Source organism: Hyperoodon ampullatus, assembly GCF_949752795.1.
Source record: "Hyperoodon ampullatus genome assembly, chromosome: 6".
Taxonomy (NCBI): domain Eukaryota; kingdom Metazoa; phylum Chordata; class Mammalia; order Artiodactyla; family Ziphiidae; genus Hyperoodon; species Hyperoodon ampullatus.
In genome coordinates, this window is record NC_136919.1 from 7706484 (window position 1) to 7728617 (window position 22134).

The window sequence follows — 22134 nt, forward strand, 5'->3', positions numbered from 1 at the left end:
ACAGGACTCCAGGGTTGGACATGTCTGGATCAGAGACGCAGCCTGACCGACCTGTCGCCACAGCTGTTTCCTGTGCACCTGCCTGCCAAGCTCTGGTCACGAGCCTGTCTCTGAAGCACAGAATCGAGGCTGCAGCATGAAGGAAGCCCCCTTTAGTGAGCACCTCACAGCAATGCGTCCAGCTCCATACCTAGAACCTCAGCTGAGTGGCTACATTAGGCACCCACAGTCAATCCTTTATTCATTTTCTCTTCTATTCAGCTCTCCCAATGTCTGCTTTTTCATCCGTCTATCCATCCACCCATTCGTTGAATTATGACTCCTATACAGCATTCATTCATTCATTCAACAGACAATTACTGAGCATATCCTTTGTGCTGGGCACAGTGTTTGGTCTAGTTCCTGGTCAGATGCCAGTCCTGGTAGGAACGGCATGCCTAACTGGCAGTGTGGGAGACTTTGCCACCTTCTTCCTGAGAGCTGGTCTTGCTTAACAAGGGAGAAGGGAGACAGCAGAGGCTAGGAAGAGTTGAGCGCACGCCTGAGCCTGAACGTGTATATATGTGTCTGTATATGTTGGAAGATAATGATAAAACCTGACTGCAAGCAAATGCAAGGCGTGTTTGGACCTTCCCAACACCACGAGCATCTAATAACCATCTCTAGGGACACAGGACAGGAATGATGGCCCCATTTCACAGAGGCAATAACTAAGGTTCAGTCTACTGGAATTCACATACCTGGAAGCCTGAGGCAATGCTGCCTCTCCCAGCCGTTTTCCCACATCCTCCCCGCTGGAATGAATCACTCAGTCTTCTATAATCCCAGAGAATTTTGCTAATGCTTCAGTTAAAGGGTTTTCCCGTGGCTCCGCTCCTTTCACCGGGGCTGGCTCCTTTTGCTGTGTGTCTGTCTGTCCACTGGTCCACTGGATGGATACTTCTGGACAGGCAACATCAGACTCTGTTCATCTTTCCCTTCCCCCTCCCCCCAGGCTCCTGGTGTACACACAGTACACCACAGGTGCTCACTAAATGTTACTCATTAGTAACAAGACGGTCAAAAACACAGGTGGAGACTCTGTTCTGCCATCACCTAAGTCCAGGTCCCCCCACCCGCTCTCACCTGCCAACCAGCAGTAGCCTAACTGGTCTCCATCGTTGACCAGCTTGCCCCTATCCCGCCCCCCTGCCTCCCATTTGCTACACTCCAGGGCCAGCACACCTTTAAACATGTAAATCTGAACTTGTCAGACCTTTCAGGATCCCCACTGCGTTTAGGGTAAAATCACAAATCCTCCCAGTGTCCTACAGGGCCCGGTGGGGTCAACCACTTCCAACTCCACTTCCCCTTCGTGCTCCAGCCACGCCAAATCTCCTTCCTTCCCAAAACTCACCAAGTTGTTTTTCGCGTGTTAGCTTTGGAGGTGCCCTTCCCTCCTCCTGGAACGGTGCCCGCCTCGGCGCTCCGCCCGCCTTCACCTTGCTGGCAGCTCCTTGGCGGCTCTCCTTCCCTGGTGCTCTGTTGTGCATCTCCTTTGGGGACATCTGCCCATGCCGAGTCCCTACCTAGCACACCGTAGGCATGCTATAAATATCTGTTCAGTGACCAGCAGGAGGACCCTTCTAGGCGCCTCAGTTTCCCTGAGGATGAGGGGGAGGGGAAGTGACCCTTTTCTGCCCGGGGCTGATGGCTTTCAGTAGCTCTCACATACACGCAAAAGCCTTCCTCGCGACCCACTCGTGCAGAGACCACTCTCATCCCCTCTGTCAAGGCTGTGTTTCTGCCAGGCTGGGGTGGGGCTGGAACTGGATTATAATTTATAAACGGACACTGGGTGCCTCCTGGGTTTCACCGTTTTGGGTGCGCATTTACGCCAGTCCCCCTCCATATCTGCCACGTAAAGGCTGGGAATCTGTAGTGTGCGGCGGGTTCCAACTCCGGCTCCATCACCTTCCAGCTGGGGACTAGGGACTTAACTGCCACCAATCTCGGTTTCTTCATCTGTAAAATGGGGCTGGTAACAGTGCCTACTTCCCAGGGTTGTTGTGAGGAGTCAAAAGGCGCTTAGTGCTTGGTACTTACAGTACTTGTCACAGTTATTTGTTATTATTTTTATCAGATGGAGCAGTCACCGGAGTTATAGCACCTGGTTAGCCGGAGTTCCCTCTCTATAAAGCCTTGACTTCAAGTATTACTCCCCAGAAGCCTTATTTTTTCCACTTCCACAAGAAACTCCAAGAAGTTCACGCGGCTCATTTTTAAGTCAGCAATGGCTTTTCAACGATGGGTTGGGGGGAGGGCACTGTACTAGGCTCTGGACGCACAAAGATCATCAGTAAGACCCACTTCCCGTCCCAGGGAGGAAAATAGACCAAGCAATAATCACAGTTCAGTGGGGCACGTGGCGGTGGCCCACAGACTGTGGGGAGAGGATAGGATTTCAGGGCGTGGGCAGGGACGCTTGGGGTGCCTGGGGAACCCTGGGGTAAATGGAGAGCGGACTGCATGGGAAGAACGGCCACGAAGTCCCCTCCAGGGTGTGAGATTCATTGGGAAAGATGGGCTGAGTGAGCTCTGCAGGTGAGGAATTGGGTCTGTGTCTCCCAGTAGACTGAGAACCTTCTTTGTGCCAGACCCGGCTGGGGTGGGCTGGGGTGGGCTGGGGGCATACCAGACCTAGACAGAGTCCCTGCCCTCCTGGACCAGTGTGGCTGTCCAGTGGAAGAGACAATGACAAGAATGAACAGATTCCATGCCCCTCTCACACCCTCCTGCTCCGCCACCCCCATCCCCACAACCCTGCTAGAGCTGAGGCATCCTGGAGCCCGCAGGAGGTATCCTGGGAGTAAGCCCTTGTCCTTGGCCGCGGAGAGGGCAGTCTCCAGATCCCTCCCTAGTGGGAGTGTGGTCTCTCGAGATGGCATCTTCAGCCTGGGGGTTGGGACTGCATCCCCTCCTCCCGTATCCTGCAGCACAGCCTTTTAAGGGGGTGACCCTCTGACCTCTAGACCGTTCCCCCTCACCTGCTCCAGCTAGAAGCCCCTGGGGCAGGAGCTTAAGGCAGGAGGGCTCCAGAGGCCTCAGGTTTAGATGCAGATGGAAGGCCAGAGTTGAGCCTTAAAAGATTCTGGAGTCCCCTGGGCTCTCCTGGGGAGCTCAACCAAGGCCAGGGGCCTAAGCTGGGTCCATGGGAGTGCAGGGCCGAGATGCGGGTGCCTGGCCCAAGAGGAGGGAGGGGGCGATGTGAAAAGGGTTCGGGCAAAGGAGCTGGCGGGGCACTGGGAGTCTAGGATGCTGGGTGGGGGTGGGAGGGTGAGGGGTCCGGCCGGGGCGGGGGGGGGGCGGCCCCCGGGGAGGGGCACGCTATGTCTTTAAGAGCTGCCTGAGCGCAGGTTGCAGCTGCCTGGCCAGCCCGAGAGACAGCGGAGATTCATTACCCGCCGACACAATGACCATTGATGGCCCCGTGGCGTTATTCAAATCCAGTACCAATTGCAGCCGAGCCCCTTTCTCCGCGCCAGGCCCGTATTGTTGGAGCGGCCCACTAAAAGCCCGCCCCGGCCCCGAGCCGCCAGAGGCGCCCGCTCGGGCTCAGCCCTGCGCCTCGCCAGCTCGCCGGCTCCCAGCCCGGCTCCCCGGGCGCTGCAGGTGACCCGGCGGCGCATTCCAGCGCTCCCCGCCGTCCCAGCCACTGCCGCCACTGCTACCGCCGGCGCCCCGGCCGCGACTCAGCCACAGGGAAGCGGAGAGCGCCCGAGCCGGTGCGTGCGCGGGGCTGGGCGGGGGCGGGAGACCCACGAGTCCAGCAGCCCGGACCCCGGGTTCGGAAACGCGACCCGGCCTCGGGTCCCTGTTTTCCGGATTCCCGGCGAACCCGGGGAGCCCAGGCTGGGGGCGGGGAGAGGGGAGTCGGGGGTTCCCCGGGACTGACAGAGGAGAGTCCCCCGACCTGGGGCGGCGGAGAGACCCAACGCGGGCTACTCTAGGGACCCCGGGCCGCGATCGAAGGAGACACGCGCCAGGGGCGACCGGGATCCCCACGCAGGGTCGGGATCCGCGTGCTTGCTCGTCCACCTTACCGCGGGATGGGCCGCGACTGCCGAGCATCTGCGAGGTCCGCGAATCTCCGGAGATGTGGTCCGGCGCTTTTAAGGAGCGAGGCAGAACCCCGCAGGAGACCGGGGCCCTGAACTCAGGGGCTTCGCCACTGATTGTCCAAACGCAATTCTTGTACGAGTCTGCGGCCAACCGAGAATTGTGGCTGGACATCTGTGGCTGAGCTCCGGGCACGACAGGGGCGGGAGCCGCAGGGACCGAGCTCAACGCGGGCGAGACTCCTCGGGGTGGCGGCTGGCTGGCCCCAGCGCGAGGATCGCGGCCCTGGCCAGGCGCGCGAAGGAGGGACATTGGTCCCTGTCACCAGCGCCGCCATCCTCCTCCCCTCGTCGTCGTCCTCGTTCTCCTCCTCCTCCTCCTCTGCGGGTGACCAGTCCTGGCTGGCGGGGTCCTCCAGTCGATAGCGTCGTTTTTCCCTTTTTCAAATTTCGGCCGGGAACGAAGCTGGCACGCCGCGGCGGGGCCCAAATGTGGTCCGGGAAGCTCGCCCTCGGCCCGAGCCGCAGAAAGTCCGGGACGAAAGAAGATGACGGCGGACTGCGCTTGCTAACTCGTTTTGAATTGATTCTAACCCATCCTCCCCCACCAATATCCCCTAAGCAAGCCTAAACCGACCCCTAAATCCCAAATAAACCGACCTCTCCCGCCAGCCCCTCCAGACCGACCCCTGGGCTGAGCCTCCTCCAGCCGCGGCTGCAGTGGGAGAAGCGTCGGCAATGATGCGCTCATTGCCCCCGCGGGGCAATCGCCTCGGCTTTGGAAATAGAACTTGGACAAACGAATTCTTTTCATTAAAGACAAATCTTTGGAGATAGTGGGGTTTATTTATTTATTTCCTCAAAAGTGGGTTCAGGAGTTGCGGGGTGGGGGGGCAGCTGGGTGTCGTCGGCTCTGAGCCCAGGTCATCTATTCCTGACCCCTTTTGCGCTCAAGCTGAAAATGACCCAAAATGCTTGAAGTGTGGCCCTGGCCAATTTCAGCCGTGATGCTGGCATCCCCCGTCGCGGTGGAGAACCTGGCTTCCCCAGCACGTCCTCCTACCCTGCTCCTCGGCATTAACTGGCATTAACTGGCACGCTGTGGAGGAAGGGATATCCCGTTTTCCCCGCTCCTCTCCCCAGTGCAGGCAGGAAAGGATTCCTCTCGCCCAGTTCCCAGGACTTGGAATCTTGCGGGGGTGGATACGGGGGCACTCCGAAGCTCAGTGAGGCTGGAGGCAGGAAGGCACTTCCAGGTTACAAGAATCGGGACAGGTGGATCCTTCAAGTGAGGCTGTCCCTTACCCTGTTCCCTAACATGCAGACCCTGACCTCAGCACCCAGTGCGGGCTGGTCATACAGCCTCTCCCTAGACAGCACCTGCACCCATAACCTCAACATGGCCACTCCCACACACACACATACCCGGGGGGCCTCCACCTGCAGCAGTGCTGGAGAGCAGCTCACCAGCCCGGGGGTCGTCTGCCCACAAAGCCTTGAGAATGATGTGCACACACCACCGCCAACACTGTTAGGACAACCCTTTGCACTTTCATCTCCAGAGTGAGAGAAATTCCACCTTAAATTTTTAACATTTAATGGAAAGCAAAGTTTGGGGGCGGGATGATGTTAATGCCCTAATTTTTTTTTTTTTTTTGAGGTCTCCCTCCAGCAAACAAAGCTTTTCCTCCAGGTCATGGGAAGTGGGGCTCTGCAGTCTTATCTATACCTCCTCCGTCCTGAGGCCGCTGGCTGCAGCTGGTGGGACAAAGCCTGGCCTTGGACAGACGGGTAGGGAAGTACCTTGGGACCCAGACTGGTCAGCATAGACTGGCTCTGCCGCCCCTTTTCCAGATGGCCCTATCGTATCACCCTTTCTCGGAGTCTGGACAGTCTGGCTTTCAACCCCTGCTCCCTTTTCGGGTGAAGGGCAGTTCTGAAAGCCCTAGGCTGAAGACAGAGAGGTTGGACCAGAGACCACGGCTGGGGGAAACGTGGGGTGCCACCGGTTTCTAAGGATGAAGTTCCAGATAAGGCCAGTAAACAACCTAGTCTTTTATTTGCCCAAGGCCAGCTGTTGCAGGCACTGAGGCCCCAAGACTTCCAGAAGGGATGGAGGGAGGAGGGGTGAACCATCCTGCCTACCAGGTGCTGCCTGCCCCCATCCTGCTTCCTGCAGGAGGTGAGAGAGGACATCAAGTGTACATTTGTGCCATCAAGTATCTCCCCAGTTTTCAGATACTATAAAAATTCAGTTGTTGTTGAGGAGGAAACTGAGGCACATTGGCCCCCCAAGCCTCTGCCAGTCCAAGGTTTAGCCGACACCCTCCTTCTCTCCCCCCTCAGCACCTCAGCAGAATGAGCTGCACGCTGGCAGCCTTTTGCCGGGAGGAGGGTCTCAGGAGCCCATCTGGTGGCCTGTGTGGGGGGAGGCCAGCCAGGTCAAGCGCTGTGGGTGGGGGAGCAGGAGGAAGGGTGCGGCTGGAAGAGCAGCTGCTGTGTGTGGGGGGGCAGCACTGAATAGGGGACCCCAGCTGGGGCTCCACAATGATATCAGTGGGGGACAGGCAGAGCCCTCTGCTGTCCAGATGGGGAAACTGAGGCGGAGACCCCTCCAATCTTTGAGAAGGGAGGGGCCTGCCATCAGCTATTCAGGTTCATTCATCTTCCCCCAGGAAGGCACCACGGCCCAGGAGCTGGAGTGCCTCGTCAGCGGTCACTCAGTGTTTAGACTGAGACACAGGAGTAGAGAGCTGCCGGGTCACCTGCGCACAGACCCCTCCGCTCCTGACAACCTAAGGGGCACCCTCCCCCACCTCAGCTGCTGGGAGAGGGAGTGCCGGGCTCGGGCGCCTGCCCGCCTGCCTGCCTTCCCCTGCTCACGTGCCTGAGAAAGGCTCATTTTTAGCACCTGGCCTCCTTTCCCTGCCTGGAGGGAGCTCAGGGGACAGAGTAGGGAAGAAAGCAGCCAAGGGAGACAGGGAGATCTGGAAGCAGGGCCCAAGGGGATGTCTGACTGTTCTGTTCTCCCCACCCCAAGGGGGCCCAGGCACAGAGAAGGGCCCTTAGCCGCCGTGCAGCGTGGATATGAAGAGGATGCTGTCCTGGTCCTGAAGCTGGTAGTCCAGCTCACCCTGGTCCAGAAGAGAAATAAAGAAGACCGTCAAGGGCACTTTTCCAGCTTCTCCCCAGGTGTTGAGAGGGAAAGAGGGGGAGCCTGGCTGGCTGCTCTGGGAGAGAACGATAGGATCTACCAGAAGAGAACGGGTACCCTACGCATTAACTACTAGCAAACCTCCAGGGTGGAGGAGAGCTCATCACTGCCCCCCGCTACCCATTCCTTCCTCACTTGGGGTGGGAGACTCAAGTAGCCTCAGTCTGGAGGCCAGATTGGGACAGAGGATTACGCAGCCACCCTGTTCGCGTCTCATGAGAGGCCCAAGGCTTTCCTACCAAAGCAGTGAGGGGAGCGGTTGAGGGAGGGCTGTCCCCCGAGGTACTGACCAGCAGCTCCCAGTCGGCATCGTTAATCAGCACCAGAATCCCTGGCCGCCTGTGGGAAAGATGGTGGTGAGTAGCAGGGCGTGAAGGGCAGGAGCTGGCTGGGGCAGGGGCAGAGGCTTAGACATTTGGGCCGCAGGAGTGTGGTGGGAGCCTTTTCTCTCGAGGGTCCCCATTAAAGCTCTCCCAGGGAGTGGAGGCGACAGGAAAGTCTGAGGGCCAGATGCAACACAGGTGCAAATTCCACTGCCACCTCCTAGACGTCGGGCAGGTCATTTTGTTGCCCTGAGCATCAGTTTCTTCATCTGAAAACAGGGTAAATCACAGTGCCTTCCTCACAAGCTCTGCGGGAGAATGAAGTGGGATGATGTGTGTGAGGTGCTTGCTTGCCAGGGTCTAGCATGGGAACCACTGGTAGCGGCCTATCTTTCCAGGGGTCTAACCTCAGTGTCCTAGGCCTCCCGCATGCGTGTCCTGGAGAGGAGGCTACCTTGGCTTTTCTCAATCAGGGAAACCTGCCAGTGGCCCCGAGCCCCTGAAGGCCTGAGAGCAGCCCTGCCTGGAGTAAGACAGGGTAGGCCGACATTTGGACAGGTACCTTAGCCTGGTTCCTGCTGGCAATGACCCAAAGAGCATTGCTGTCCTTGGGGGTGACCTCCACGACTGTTGGACCATGACCGGAGCCACAGGTTGGATGGCAGCCCTAGCCCCCAGGGCCTGCTGGTGAACCTCTGCCTCAAGGCAGATGAACAAGTCCCACAAGTGCCCTGGCCACTTCTGTGACATATCAGGCTGGCCTTGTTGTAGGAGTATAGTGACTTCATGGCACATGGAATCTGGCTCCTTTCCTAGGAGGCTAAGCTGGGCCTGGGACAGATACAGAAGCTCTGGGCTGGGCTAGGGGTGTCCCCAGTGAGCATGAATGTGCATGTGTGTGCACACGCATGCAGTGACTCCCTGTAATCCTAGACCTGCGCTGTCCAGCCCGGTATCTACGAGCCACATTTAAATTTAAATTCCATTTAAGTAACACTGAACACTTAGTTCCTCAGTCACACTAGCCACATTTCAAGGGTTCAATATCCTCATGTGCCTAGCAGCTACCGTATTGGACAGCACAGATAGAGAACATTTCTATCATCACAGAAAGTTCCATGGGAGAACACTGTCCTAGGTTGTCAAGCGATGACAGAGACCTTGGGTAGCACCTTTTCCTCAGTAATGTCTGTATGGAAAAAGTAGCTGAGGCCCAGAGAAGTGAAGTAACTTGCCCAAGGTTCCACAGCAAGTTTGTGGCAAGCAGAAGGCAGAGTCTAAGTTTTTTGATAAGTTTACCAGTCTCCTGACCCAGGTTTTGAAAAAACCCCCCAACAGTCCAATGTGGTAACAAGAAAACTGAAAATAAACTTCAACAGAGCTGGACAGAGGCAGCCTTTTCCTTGGAGGGCTAAGAGGAGGATAAAGGGAGAACAGGACCCAGAGAAGGCTGTGTTTGAACCAAGGACAGGGGCCCAAACCTCCTTCCCTTCACCTGCCCTCCTCAGGGAAGGGAGAAAGGGACTCACACGCTGTCTCCCTGGATGAACAACTCCGGCCGCTCTTTTAGCAAGTTCTTCTTGATCCAGACAAGGAGGTTCCGGATGTCCCCTGGAGAAGAAGGCACAAAACAAACTAATGTCAAATCCAAATGATTCCTGGCCCTCAGGGCCTTGCCTGGACCAGGAGGAAGTGAATATGGGGCTGAGAGGGCCTCTTTTAGACCAGGCTGCCTTGGCCCCTGAACTAGTGGATTCCCAAGGTGAGGAAATGGACCTGGAGAGGCCAGTGACCTGCGGAGAGGTCTTCAGAGAAAAGTGGCATCTGGCACTGCTGAAAGCTTGAAGAAGAGGCAATGGGGATGCAAGGCAGACAGCAAGAGGAATGGTCACGTCCGAAAGGGTTGAGAGGCAGACCTCCACCCACTAGCCCTTGAAGATGGTCTGAAACCGCCATGGGTAGGCTTCTGGGAGAGCCCCTCCACCTTTATCTCCCCAGCCAGTCCCAGATGGGGAGCATTCGGCTTTGCTCTTGGAAGGTCTGCATATATTTCCCTTTGTCAGGGAAGAAAAACAATGGCTGAGCCGATAACATCATTTAATTTCCTCTGACAGGAGGAGAGAAGGATCCTTCACCAGCCGGAGACGCTGACAAATCACTGCCCCTCCACTCCCCCTTCGCAGAGCCCTCCAGGCCAGGGGCGGCCACCCTGAAGAGGCAAGAGGTTCAGGGTCGAAAGGGCCTCTCCTGCTCAGCCGGACGCTGCGATCTGCCTCTGTAGGTCTGGGACAGCCACCAAGCTCGGTACATCATCTGGAGGCTCAGAGCCACCTGTCTCCCAGGCCTTCTCTCCTTTTCTGGGAGCCAGGTCCCAGGCCACAGCACACTGAAACCGGGCTCTATCATCTCCTCGAAGGCTATGGCCCTCAACGATCCACGGCTCAAACAGAGCATCCCTGAGGCTGCAGGAGTAGCCTTCTCAGAGACTAGCTGAAATGATAGCTCGTCTCTGAGAAGCCAGCAGAGGGCTGGAGGTTAGCCATCTCCATCCTGAGTCAACGTCTCAGAGGGGTCTCTGTCCTAGGTCCGTGCCTGAGACAAAGCTCAGGGCCTAAGCTGGAGAAGGGCCCAAGCAGTGCCTTGGTTTCCCTGACTGGAGGTGGACTCCTGGCACGCAGGCGAGGGAAAGGCTGCCAATTAAGGAGAGGCCCGGCGCGTGTCACACACAGCACCAGCCTTGGGCAGGGTTTTAAGGCACTCAAGCAGGCGGCACCCTGGATGGACTGGTTCACTCTGCTCTGTGCCAGCTTCCCTGGATCGTACGCCAGCAGAGCACAGGGCCATGGGCAAAGTGTCCACGGACTGAGACTGTGCCTTTCAATTTTAATTCCTATTTTTAAACAAAGCAGATGGGAGTCTTCACGGTCCCTGGAGCGGGCAGGGCATGGGGAGTGTTGCCTCCAACTAGCTGCAGTCCATTTAGACTCCTGGCTGGGTTCCTCCCAGAGGCCTGGGTTTCAGAGGCTTCCCCTTGGCCTCCATCTTGGCACTGTCTGGTGGGCCGCCAGCCCATATATCTTGTGGCCGCTCGATAGAGCCGCCGGGGTCTGACGCATCCATCAACCAGCCCCGGAAGGCGGGGTTGTGCCTGTGTGCGCAGAGGCACTGAGGGACTGGGCAGTGCCTGGCCTGAGGGCCACCAGCTGCACCTCCACAGCCCCCGCTGGCCTGTTCAGAACAAGGACCCAGTTGGGTGGCAGCCCTGGCTCCCTCCGAGAGGGGATTTCTGCTCCACTCTCGTAGGCTGGGGGTGGTGGGGAGGACTAATGGTCATGTCGGGGTCATCCAAGTGATGGCACCATCGTGGAGTCCCCAAGGGGTGGGCTGGGGGGGAGTCTGCTGTGGGTGTTGGCTCATTTATCATGATGCTTCTCTTTGCTGAGGTCATTCCCTCCCTCCTCTGCGCCCCCCAGGCCTGCACACATTCTTGATAGCCTGTTACCATGGTGAGGCCACCGCATCACCACCCGTATTGTTCCCCCATGCCTGGATTTGGGGGTGGGGAGAGGTGGAACTCCCGGCTCCCTTCGCAGGCTGCAAGGGCCACTCCGCCTAGCCTGAAACACACCCCCAGGGACATCGAGCTAGGCCTGCCGAGGCCCAGACAATATGCAAATAGCCTCCAAGCCAGATGGTCGGCTTCCAAAGGCGCCCAGGGGAGGAGGAAGGGTTAAGCAGAGTCGGGGCTGGTGGCTCAGGGATGGCTCTCGGGAATCACACTTGCACCTTCCCCCTCTGTGTCCTCCTGCCTTCCCACTGCTACTCATGGTGGCTTCCCTCATGGGATCCCATGCAATCACTCACAAGACAAATATTTACTGAGCAGCTACTACGTGCCAGGTGCCAGGGAGACGGCGGAGAGCAAGGCAGACACAGAGCCTACCCTCATGGAGTTAAGAGGCCAGCAGGGGAGACAGACATTACTTAATTAGTCGTGACAAACGCCCTCTCCTTTGTGTGGGATCAGGAAGGGCTCCCCTGAGGATATTAACACTGAAGCTGAGGCCTGAAGGATGAGAAGCGTGGGATGCGGGAGTGTGCCAGACAGAAGGAAGAACATATGGGAAGACCTGAGGCAGGTTGGAGTTGGCAGGTTCAAGGTAATACAACAGAGAAGGCCAGAAGATCAGCCTGAGACAAGGCCAGAGAGGTAGCCAGGACTGGACTATGCGGGGCATGTGTGGGCCTTGAGAAGGGGCTGCTTGGGAAGAGGCCTCTCCCTCCTCGGGAGCCCCAGGGGTATTTCCTGAGTGTGAGCCCCAGCATGCAGCAGGGAATCTCTCACACAGAACGCCCCTGAGACGTTTACTGAGCACACGGACAACTGGGGGGGGGGGGAGCGGGGGAGGAGGACTGGTTAAGGACGGGACTCAGCCCTGGGTCTGAGTTCGACTCCATCACTTCCTAGTTATATGACCTTGGGTAAGGAATTCTCTTGAGCCTCCTTCTCTGTCAAATGGGAACTGTAAGAATGCCTCATAGTGTTGTTGTGAGGCTCAAATAAGATGGTCCACATAAAGCTCTTGGCACTGTGCCTGGCAGAGCGATGCTGTAACTCTTCTATGAGCCAGAGGAAGAACCTGTACCCTTTAATCTCTCTTGCTGCCCTGAGCTTCCACATGTTCTGCCCAGGAGCCTGGCACCTCGAGGACATGCTTAGGAAGCTCTGGAGGGTGCGGTACAGTGAACTATTGAACAGACACTGCTGGGCCTGGCTGGGGTTTTCTGTGGGATCCACTGGCTTTCTATCAGACCTGGAGAGGGAATGAGAGAACGGGGGCACTGGGAGAGTGACGAGGGGGCCCCAAACACCGGCCTTCCCTCCACTTTAGATTTTCAAACTCCTAAGATGCTCCCTGGACAACCCAGGTGGACGGAACCACACTCTGAGGGCAGGCAGCCCAGGGCAGGGAGATGAGCACCCCAGTGTAAGGTTTCCAGTGCAGGAAGCCTTGGGACCTGGCCTGCCTACTGGGGGAAGAGCAAGTGATGGGAGCTACTGCTTCCATGGCAGAGGGGTTAAGAGTTCGGGTTCTGGAGCCGGAAGGCCCTGGGCCATGCACTAGATGGCCCTGGGTAGGATGTCACTTGACCTAAGTCTCTCAGGGTTATCCTCTAACAAATGGGGATAATAATCCAAACTCCTAATGCCAGCAGCAGGCCCAGCAGTGTCAAACAGACCGGACAAATGCACGTTTGCCCGCAGTGACTCAGGATTGCTTATCCTGCGGGCTGCCAGAACCTTCTCCTAAAGGCTGCTGGGAAAGGGGCACCACATATGCCCCTCTTAGCACCTACAAAGGCTCCCACCAGAATCCTGTGCCCCAGTGGATTTGTCCTTGTCTGGGGACAATAACCACCCACTGTGGCAGGGCGCCCATGGTGTCCTAGCTCTCTGGTCTCATCTGATATTGCATCCCGGCTGCGGTGGACCTTCATCCAGTCCAGCCTCTTCTTGAAGGCCTCCGGGGAGAGCTTTTCTCCCAACCAGAAATCTGGCTTCCTGTCCCTCCCACCCACCGGGCCTGGCTAGTCCTGGGGACCACGCCAACTAATGTGGCTCCGCTTCCCCACACCATGCAGACTTGGGAGGGACGGATCCGCCACGTCTTCTCTTCCACAGGTTAAGCCGCTCCTGTCCCCACCAAGTCCACCAGGCTCCAGGACAGGGCTCTTCTGGGAGCCCACCCCAGGCCTTAGTTGAAAGGGGAGAAGAAAGAGCTGGGATGGGGGGAGTAAAAGACAAGAGAGGGTAGAGGGAACATCAGAGGGTCCATTTACAAGTGAATGGGGGTAAGAATGGAGCAGTTTGTGGGCTAAACTGGCCTCAGAAGGAGGTTTACAGATGTGCGTGGGGACGCTCCTCATTGTTTAATTAAGCAGAAAGTGGATCTTTTCAAAAGCAATTTTGCACAGGGACTGAGAGTGGTTGGGGGCAGAGGAGGGTGGTGGGGAGGGGATCAGCAAACAGGCCCCAGAGCAGAGAAAGGAACAGCTGGCCCCAGGGAGGCTGTGAAATGCATGCTAAGCAGTTTAAAGCGCCTGGGAGCTCCCTAGCCGCCCCTGCCTCCCGCGCCAGCCCCCCTTTAATACAATGGCAGGGCAGAGGGGCAGGGAAAGGTGAGGCAGACAAGTCTCTTCCTGGGGGCCAAGGCAGGTAATGCCCACACTGGGACGGCCGAGGTTCTGGGTTTGCTTCAGGCCACTGAGCAACCATGGGCTGCGAGCCTTGTGTTGAAGGGATCCTTGAGGCACAAAAGCCAGCTCTCGGTGGCCAGTGCCCAAAGCTGGGGGGCGCCTCCCAACCCTGGCCACTCAAGGCCTATTCCATGAAGGTGGCAGTTAAGACCCACCGCCTTTCCCCTGCACACGCAACTGCTCACTGGATCAGTGCACCCTGTTTCCCAGAACCATATACTTAGATCTGGAAGCAACTTTTCCAAATTGCAGATGTCAAACAGATAACGAGCTCACTCCAGACTAAATCTAGCCCAACCTCCCATTTTACAGGTGGAAAAAAAGAGGCCTGCAGAAATAACTAATTTGCCATCACGCGCTGCCAGGGCTCCTCTCTTGCCATCTCACCCACTTTGGCCTTGCCCAGTCTCTTCTCCCAAGTTGGCTGGGTTGGAAGCTCTCCCCTGGCCCAGGACCCAGGGCCCTGTTTAGTCCCCTTGTTTGTGAGCCTTGTCACAATCCATGATCTTATGGCTGCTATTTTCTCTGCTGGAGTCTCCAAGACCTGCTTGGCCAAGTGGCAGCCCCTGGGCTGGGAAGGCTGCCAGATGGCAGATCTGGGCACGGGCTTGGGGGGAAGAGTGTTACTTTCCCAGTGGCACCAGGCCCCTGCCCTCCTGTTGGGCTCCGTGTGCCAGGGTAAGGCCTGGTAGCTGCCAACCAGCTCTGAGGCTGTGATGTGACTTACACCTCTGGGCACAGAAGGGCAAAAACGGAAGCCAGAAGTAGAGATCCACAGCCAAGGGTCCAAAACTGAGCACACGGGCCATTTCCGCTTGCCTCTCCTGCCTCCTTTTCTTTATTCCAGAGCGGGGAGGACAGGCCCCCACCTGCCCCCTAAGCAGCAGACGGGGGACCCAAAACCTGGATCTCAGCCCAGCCTCCCTACTTGAGTAACTCTGGACAGGTCACTCTCTTTCTCTCTCTCTGTGAGGTTTGGTTTCCTTGTCGATAGATAATATATACTGGGCTCATCATGAAAATTGAAATAAGTAGCTGTTGGAGGCATGAAAGAAAGTGTAAAAACTGGAAAATAGGGCTTCCCTGGTGGCGCAGTGGTTGAGAGTCTGCCTGCCGATGCAGGGGACACGGGTTCGTGCCGCGGTCCGGGAGGATCCCACATGCCGCGGAGCGGCTGGGCCCGTGAGCCATGGCCGCTGAGCCTGCGCGTCCGGAGCCTGTGCTCCGCAACGGGAGAAGCCACTGCGGTGAGAGGCCTGCGTACCGCAAAAAAAAAAAAAAAAAAACAACTGGAAAATACACTGCATGTTTGAGATGTTATGTGATTCAGGGAACCTCCTGGGATAAATGGTAATGGGTTAGCGGTACCATGCAAGGACGGCGGCGACCCTGACATCTGCCTCTGAACCCCAGCTCTGCCATTTATATAACGGTATGACCTGGGGTAAGACTTTTGACATTTCTGGGTTTGGGTTTCCACTTTTTAAAATGGGAATAATAATGATAGCTACCACCTAAGAATTTGTGACAATTTTTGGTACAACCAGCTGGGGCTTTGCCTACCATGCCACACTCAGCCTGTGCCCCTTACTACACTGGCCTTCCTTCAGGTCCTTGACCACCTCAAGGCCTTCTGCCCAGGGGCTTCACAAGTGCCGTCCTCTGTACTTGGAGTGGACCCCCTGCATCTCTACTCTGCCTCCAATTTATTAGGGTGGCTTCTTTTCGTTCCTCAGGTCTTAGCCTCAAGGTCACCTCTGTAAAGAGGCCTTCCCTTACCACCCCGTTGTCTCATTCAAAGCACCCTTTTGTTCTCCTCGTGCCAGGGATGACCCCTCGTTCAGTTACGCGTTCGCGTGTTTACTTCTTCACTGCCTGGCTCCACTGCCATTACTCTGTAAGCTCCATCAGGGCAAGAACCATATCTGTTTTGCTTACGACCAAATACCCAGCAACTAGTACAGTGCCTGGCACAAAGGAGACATTCAAAAACACGTGTGCCAATTACAGCAAAGAATAAAGTACTTACTTCCATGCCTGGCACTTGGTGCCAATGAATGAATGAAAGGGGCTGGAATGATTAAACTCGGGGACTTGCATGCCAAGCAAAAGCAGGGGGAAATAAATCATAACTTGTGATGTTTTAATAACTTCCCAGATAAGTCTTCATGGCTGAATCTTTGAGAGGCTTCTGAGAGCCCCCTGTTCTCTACCAAGGCTACACAGCCATCTGTCAAACTAAGAAACCATCGCCTTTATCATCTTGGGTCTTCCCCCACCAGGGACACAATCCCACAGTCCTGACATTTAACCCCAGCCTGATGCCCACACCCAGCTCCAGGGGGCAGTGCCCTGTCCCTTAGTGAGTGTCCCCCGGCCTCTGAATGTGGCACACAGACCCGCCCTATGCCATTGCTCTCCAACCCAAGGGAGGGTCAGAAACAGCCTTGGTAGCCAGTGAATCTGGGCAGTAATTGTCTGACTCTTGGCAGATGCACGTCCAGCCCCAGAGGACTCCTGTCAAACCTCACCTGACCATTTTCTACTGCTCACCTCCAGGAACCTTGTTCCCCTGCCCCCTCATAGAACTGATTTCCTCTTCTTCCCACAAGTATCTCAGCCCTAGGTGAGAAGGGCTCTTATCCCTGAACATTCTGCTCTGCTAGGATCCACTGCTAGGGCTGCAAAGCACCTCCCCAGTTGCGATGTCCAGCCCCTGCCTCTAGGTTACACTGCTATTTACCCAGCTGGACCTCTGGAAATCAACTCCTCACTCCCTCCCCCTGTCTGAAGGCAGGGCCTGTCTCCCCAGTGCCTGGTACATGGTCTGCAGCACGGGAGGTGCTCAGTGCACATTCGCTAAAGAAAGGTGAACAGGTATTTGAATGAACACATGGAAAAACCCCCATCTCCCTTAGTCAACCTCCCTCCTCTAACCTCCTTTCTGGCTGGATGCTTTTCTTCTCATCCAAATCCTGTTCCCACCACCTAAGCCCGTCTGCATTGTTCCATTCTGGACGAAGCTTACCTCCTTCATGAGGACATCTCTCTGCTGCCAACCAGTGCATGGTACCGCTGGCTGACACCTTCTAGCAACCCTGAGAAATGGGGATTACCATCCCCATTTCACAGATAAGAACATTAAAGCTCAGAAAAGTGAGGTGACCAGCCTAAGGGGCTAAGGGGATTCAAACTCAAGTCTGTCCAGGGAGTTCCCTGATGGCCTAGTGGTTAGGATTCCGGGCTATCACTGCCATGGCCTGCATTCAATCGCTGGTTGGGGAACTGAGATCCCACAAGCTGCGTGGAGCGGCCAAAAAAAACCAAACCAAAACAAACTCAAGTCTGTCTGAATACAGAAGCCGCGCTCGTAAGGACTAAACTAGGCCATCTCCTCCCTACAAAGCTGGCTGATTGCGGAGAGGATGCGGGGACAACTTGGTGATCTCTCTTCCTTCCTCCCCACTGGCCAGGGAAATTCCACCCATTCTCACTTGAACAGGGCTGAGTGACCCTGTGGAGCAGCTCCTGCCCAGTGGCCCCCAGAGAGGGGCTCAGAAAGCCCATACTCACAGGGTTCCTCCTGTCCAGGCAAGGTGACCTGATGCTTCTTCACACCGTCAAACAGGAGCTCCGCACCGCCTCTGCAAAGGAGGGCCAGAGAAAGAGCTGGGTGAGCTCCTGCAAACGCCTCAGAGACTGAAAACTGAGGAGGAGGTTGGCTCCAGAGGCCCAAGAGATGCAGAGACCAAGGTTCACGAACACCCTGGGTACCAGTGATCAAGTCTCAAGTGTGGCTTCCTGATGTGGTAAAGCAGGAGAGAAACAATTTTTATTAATATTTAAGTATCCAAATTTGCAGATTCTTGTTTTTATTCCTCTGCCTTAGTGCACAGGGGCAGAGCACAGGCTTTGGAGTTGTGGGCCCTGAGATGGAGACCAGGCTCTACCTGCCCCTGACAGCAAGACCTTGGGCACGTGACTTCATCTTCTGAAGCCTTAGTCTTTCCAACTGCAAAAATGTTGAGAAGCTACCATGTGGCACACTGGAGACCCTGTGTATCTAGAGGTTTCCTCTGGCTTGGCGATGCTTTGAAATTTCCCGCCCTGTGCCCCACACCCACCCCCGCTGCTGGCCTGGTGGGCGCATCACAGTGCTGGAGGGTAAGAGACCCCACTGGGCTTAGCAATAACCCTGCCATTTGCTACAACATTCTTCCTCTCATCTCATCTTCAGGGAATCCCAGGGAAGGCGGGAGGGAGGCGGATATTATTAACTCCAACCAGTGGAGAAGCAGACTGGGGCCACAAGTGACTTGTCCAAGGTCAGACAGGCAGTGGCTGAACTAGGATTTGAATTCTAACTGGTTTCTCGCAGAAACAACCAAGACTCCCCCAAAGGTCAGGAAGCCCCTTGAGGGCAGAGTCTGGCTCACTTCTGTGTGCCAACACCTGGCCAAGGGAAGACTGGGACAGCAGAGATGCTCAAAGCCAAGTGCAGAAGCCAGGGCTCAGGATGCAGACACTTGGGCTCTTTCAGTGCCCCACACGGCTCCTCCCCCTGGGTCTCTCCATTCCCGTCTCGGACTTCACATGGATCTTAACTGAGAAGGCCTTAACAGACTTTTGACGGATGTGATGCCTCCCACCCCACCACCCTTTCCTAATTTCAGAGAACAGAGATGTCCTGAGACAGTCCACTGGGAGGCAAAGGCAAGGCAAGCATTGTCATGGGGGAAACATGGGGCGACTGTCATCCAAACAAGGTCATGCTTTGTTGATGCAGAAATGTGGAGGGGGAGAGGAGGCCCATCTGTGGTCGTGCACAGGGCCATTTCAGCTGCAAGCCCGCACAGAGCGTCCATTTATCCCCTTCCAAGAGCCTCGTTCTCTCCTGGGTGGGGGCTGGCATATGCAGCAGCTGGGGTGGGGGAGGGTGACAGGCAAGGGGCGACAGGAGTTGGGGGTCAGAGGAGTGGGAACTGGAAGCACGGGGATCCAGGCAAACAACTCAGATTGGCCAAACCTGGTGGTGCCAGGCTCAGAGGCCAGGGCTGTTTTTCCCTTCACAAGCGGATAAAGAACCAGTCTGGCTCAGAGTGACCTGTCACTGCTGGGTTCACTAGCCCTCGAGGGAGGGGTTGGCATTTTTGTTGTCAGCACATCTGGAGGGGAGGAAGGTGCAGGCCCAGCCTCTAGAGTGATTCAGGGAGGCAGGAGGGGCCTGTTTTGGTCCCAGCAGAGAACCAAAGCCAGACTCTTCTGTTCTACAGGATATGCTATTCAAACGCAATTAATACCTGTCTTTCCTCCGCTCCCCAGTTCTCGGTGGGAGGTGTCTGTTGGTACCAGTGACTGGTACAGACATTCCCAATATGGCCTTCACTTTTTCTAGTTTATCTTCATCTTTTTACCTCATATATTTTTATTTTTATTTATTTCCCCTCTACCTGCTGGCCTGGTACACAGCAGGCACTCAAGAAATATTTGATGAATGAATGAAAATGCCCATTTCCCTCACTTCTTCTCTGACCTCAATGGCATTCCCTCCCTTTGCCAATACCTCCCAGACTAAAGGAGGAGGAAAAGGGAGAAGAAGAGGGCATCTCCCATCTCTACTACATACTCTGCATCCTCTGGGACCTGAGAAAATGCTCTGTTCAGGAGGCAAGATGAGGACGGCAGAACTGGTCAATGACAAGAGGGAGAAAGGTGGGTGAGGTCTTCTAGAGCGTCTATCAGAGCTGGTGGGGCTGAGGGGACCATATCTGCTCAGGGGAAAGAGGCAAAGGCCTAACCCAGACTCTTCAAGGATTGGGGTGGCACTGAGGGACAAAAGGGAGAGAATGATGGGCAAGGCAGCTTCTTTGCGAACCTACTTAGGTTCAGAATAAAGGACGAAGGAAGTCTGCTAAGAGATGTAGGAAATGAAAGAAAGGCCGGGGCAAAGGCATGCATTGAGACAGAGACAAAGAGGGAAGGAATCTGGGCTTGGCATACATATTGGGCATTCTTGCTTCCCGAGAAGCTGCAGTTCTCAGGGGACACTGGGGTGGTGGGTGAAGGGAATGCTGTCTTGCCTTGCCAGGGTTCACTACTGCTCTTGGGGGTAAGGGAGGCTGAGAGATGGTCAAACCAGAAAACGGGTGCTCAAGCTAGTCTGTAAGCTCTGGAGGGACCATATCTTCCTCACATGACTTCCCCACTGCTGCCAGCACAGAACCTAGCAAACAGAAGACATCTCTGAGGAACAAATACCATGTCTGACTCAGTGAGCATGACAGGTAAGCCGGCTGTAGATAAGCCTTAACACTGGCAATCTGCAGCTTCTCCCTCTTCAGCTCTGCTGAGGCCTGTCAAAGCAGCAGGGATCCTCCTAGAACCCCCAGGCTATGGGGGGCATAGCTGAGCAAAGGGTCAGAAAAGCAATAGAGTCAGGAGGCCAGACAAACATAGTTCTAATTGGACCCGTGGGGCCAGACAATATCATCAATTAAAATGCAGTTAACATTCACGAGACTACCCCCTTGTAAGGGCCAGAAACGCTGAACGCCGGAGGGCATGGCCAAAGTTCCATTTATCTTTGTATCCTCTGTGTCTGGCTCACCGCCTGGCACATGGTAGGCACTCAATAAATGACTGGTGAATGGACTATGCAATGAAGGAAAAACATGAAAGAAACTGGGGGCATCCAATGGAAGGAAAGGCATTTATGGGCAGAGGTTTTAGATTCCCATCCCGGACTTTTCCTTTCACATAAGCCTTGTCTTGTTTATCTTCACACACAAAGACAAATCTAGTCCCAGCTTTTCCATGGGACTCTGGAAATTATATCACCCATCTTCTAGGGTCTCAGCTTCTTTGCCTTCTCTCTAACCTCTGCAGTTTCTCTCAGCTCCGAAATCAGATGAAAAACCTTCTGTTTATAGGAGGCAGGAGATAGTGGCTTGAGGAGACTTCCTCCCTCCTCTGTGTTTCTTCAGTTATTGGTGTGTGTGCCCCAATCCTGCACTTTTCATCCTGTGCATACTGTACTGTCATCAGGGTTAGTCTCCTCCACTGTGCTACCTTACTTAGCCCCGGACCGCCACCTGACTCAGGAGCTGCAGGAGGCACTCAGTAAATGACTGGTGAGTAGCAAGTTTACTGAACGTACTGAAAGGGGTTCAGGTCTGTTCAACACCCCCAAATCTTGGGAAAGGGAGAAAAGGAATCTCGTCTGGCCACACACCCCACGAGAAACAAGGCTCCAAGAACCGTGTGAACGGAAATTGCTGCCAGAAGAAAGAAATCAGGGGCTGAAGGTGCTCCTTCTCGATCCGAGGAACTCAGACACCAGACACACGGGCCTGCTCCAAAACCGGGTTGGCAAAGAAGGTTGAGAGGCCGCCCGCTAACCGTCAAGCCTTTTGAGTCTGGCAGGGCTCAGGGTACGGAGGAGTGCCCAGACCGCACCTCCACGCCCCGGCGTGCGCCTCTATTCCCGGACATACGGCCTCGTGGCCCAGGCGGACCGAACCTCTCAAGCTCTCCGAGGCGGGTGCCGTAGCTCAAGGAAGTCGCCGGGAGCCTCGGCGATTCGGTCGTGACAGGCCCCAAGGCAGAGGGAGGGGAGTTCCGAGCCCGACGACTTCAATCCATCCCCACGGCGCCCCAGCTCTGTGACTCACCCGAACTCCACCTCCACTGACAAGGGCGCTGCCATGTTGAGGAAGCCGAGCTCACAGGAAACTCTCTTCAACTTCCGACGCTACTGCCTCGTTTCCGGTTGCCGCGGACGGAAGAGGCGGTGCCAGGGAAACGCTCCTGCTCAGCTATTGGAGGGAGGCCTGGAGCAGGGAGCTGAGCTTGGAGGATAGTGGGTTGAGGGCATTTGAGTTGGTGCTTTTGTGCAGTTTAGGGATGGGCTCAAACAACCAGGGCGGGCAGCGACTGGCATGAGCCACAGCTAGGCGGAGGAGAGCCCTGGCATCTTGGTGTTGAGACTGTGAGCCACGTTACAGTTTATCTTGCATTAGTTACCAGTTCTCTTCAGTCCGCACACCGCTTGGACGAGCCCGTCCACTCGTCTTGAATTATAAGTGACCCCCAAGTCTTTATTTCCGGCCCAGAAGTCTATCTCCTGAGCCATCGACTCGCAGTCCAACCGCCCTGTCGATTTGGATTGCACTCATTCAACAGATATTTATTGCACGTCCTCCGTGTGCCTGGCATTTTGGTTCGTGCTAATGGATGCGGAGGT

At 55.8% G+C, this 22134-nt stretch overlaps 1 protein-coding gene across 2 annotated transcripts; it reads right to left on the reverse strand.

Moving 5' to 3' along the window:
* Positions 1-6134: 6134 nt before the first annotated feature.
* Positions 6135-21597, reverse strand: URM1 (ubiquitin related modifier 1; the record flags this gene model as incomplete). Of its 2 annotated transcripts, none has more annotated exons than XM_079705741.1 (5): positions 6135-6270; positions 7602-7650; positions 9164-9245; positions 17466-17536; positions 21563-21597. In XM_079705741.1, 5 exons carry the CDS (start codon positions 21595-21597, stop codon positions 6154-6156), a joined length of 354 nt encoding a protein of 117 aa, XP_079561867.1. The 2 variants fall into 2 exon arrangements, with proteins under 2 accessions (XP_079561867.1, XP_079561868.1); XM_079705742.1 differs by lacking the exon at positions 6135-6270 and adding an exon at positions 7163-7231.
* Between the last annotated feature and the right edge of the window lie 537 nt (positions 21598-22134).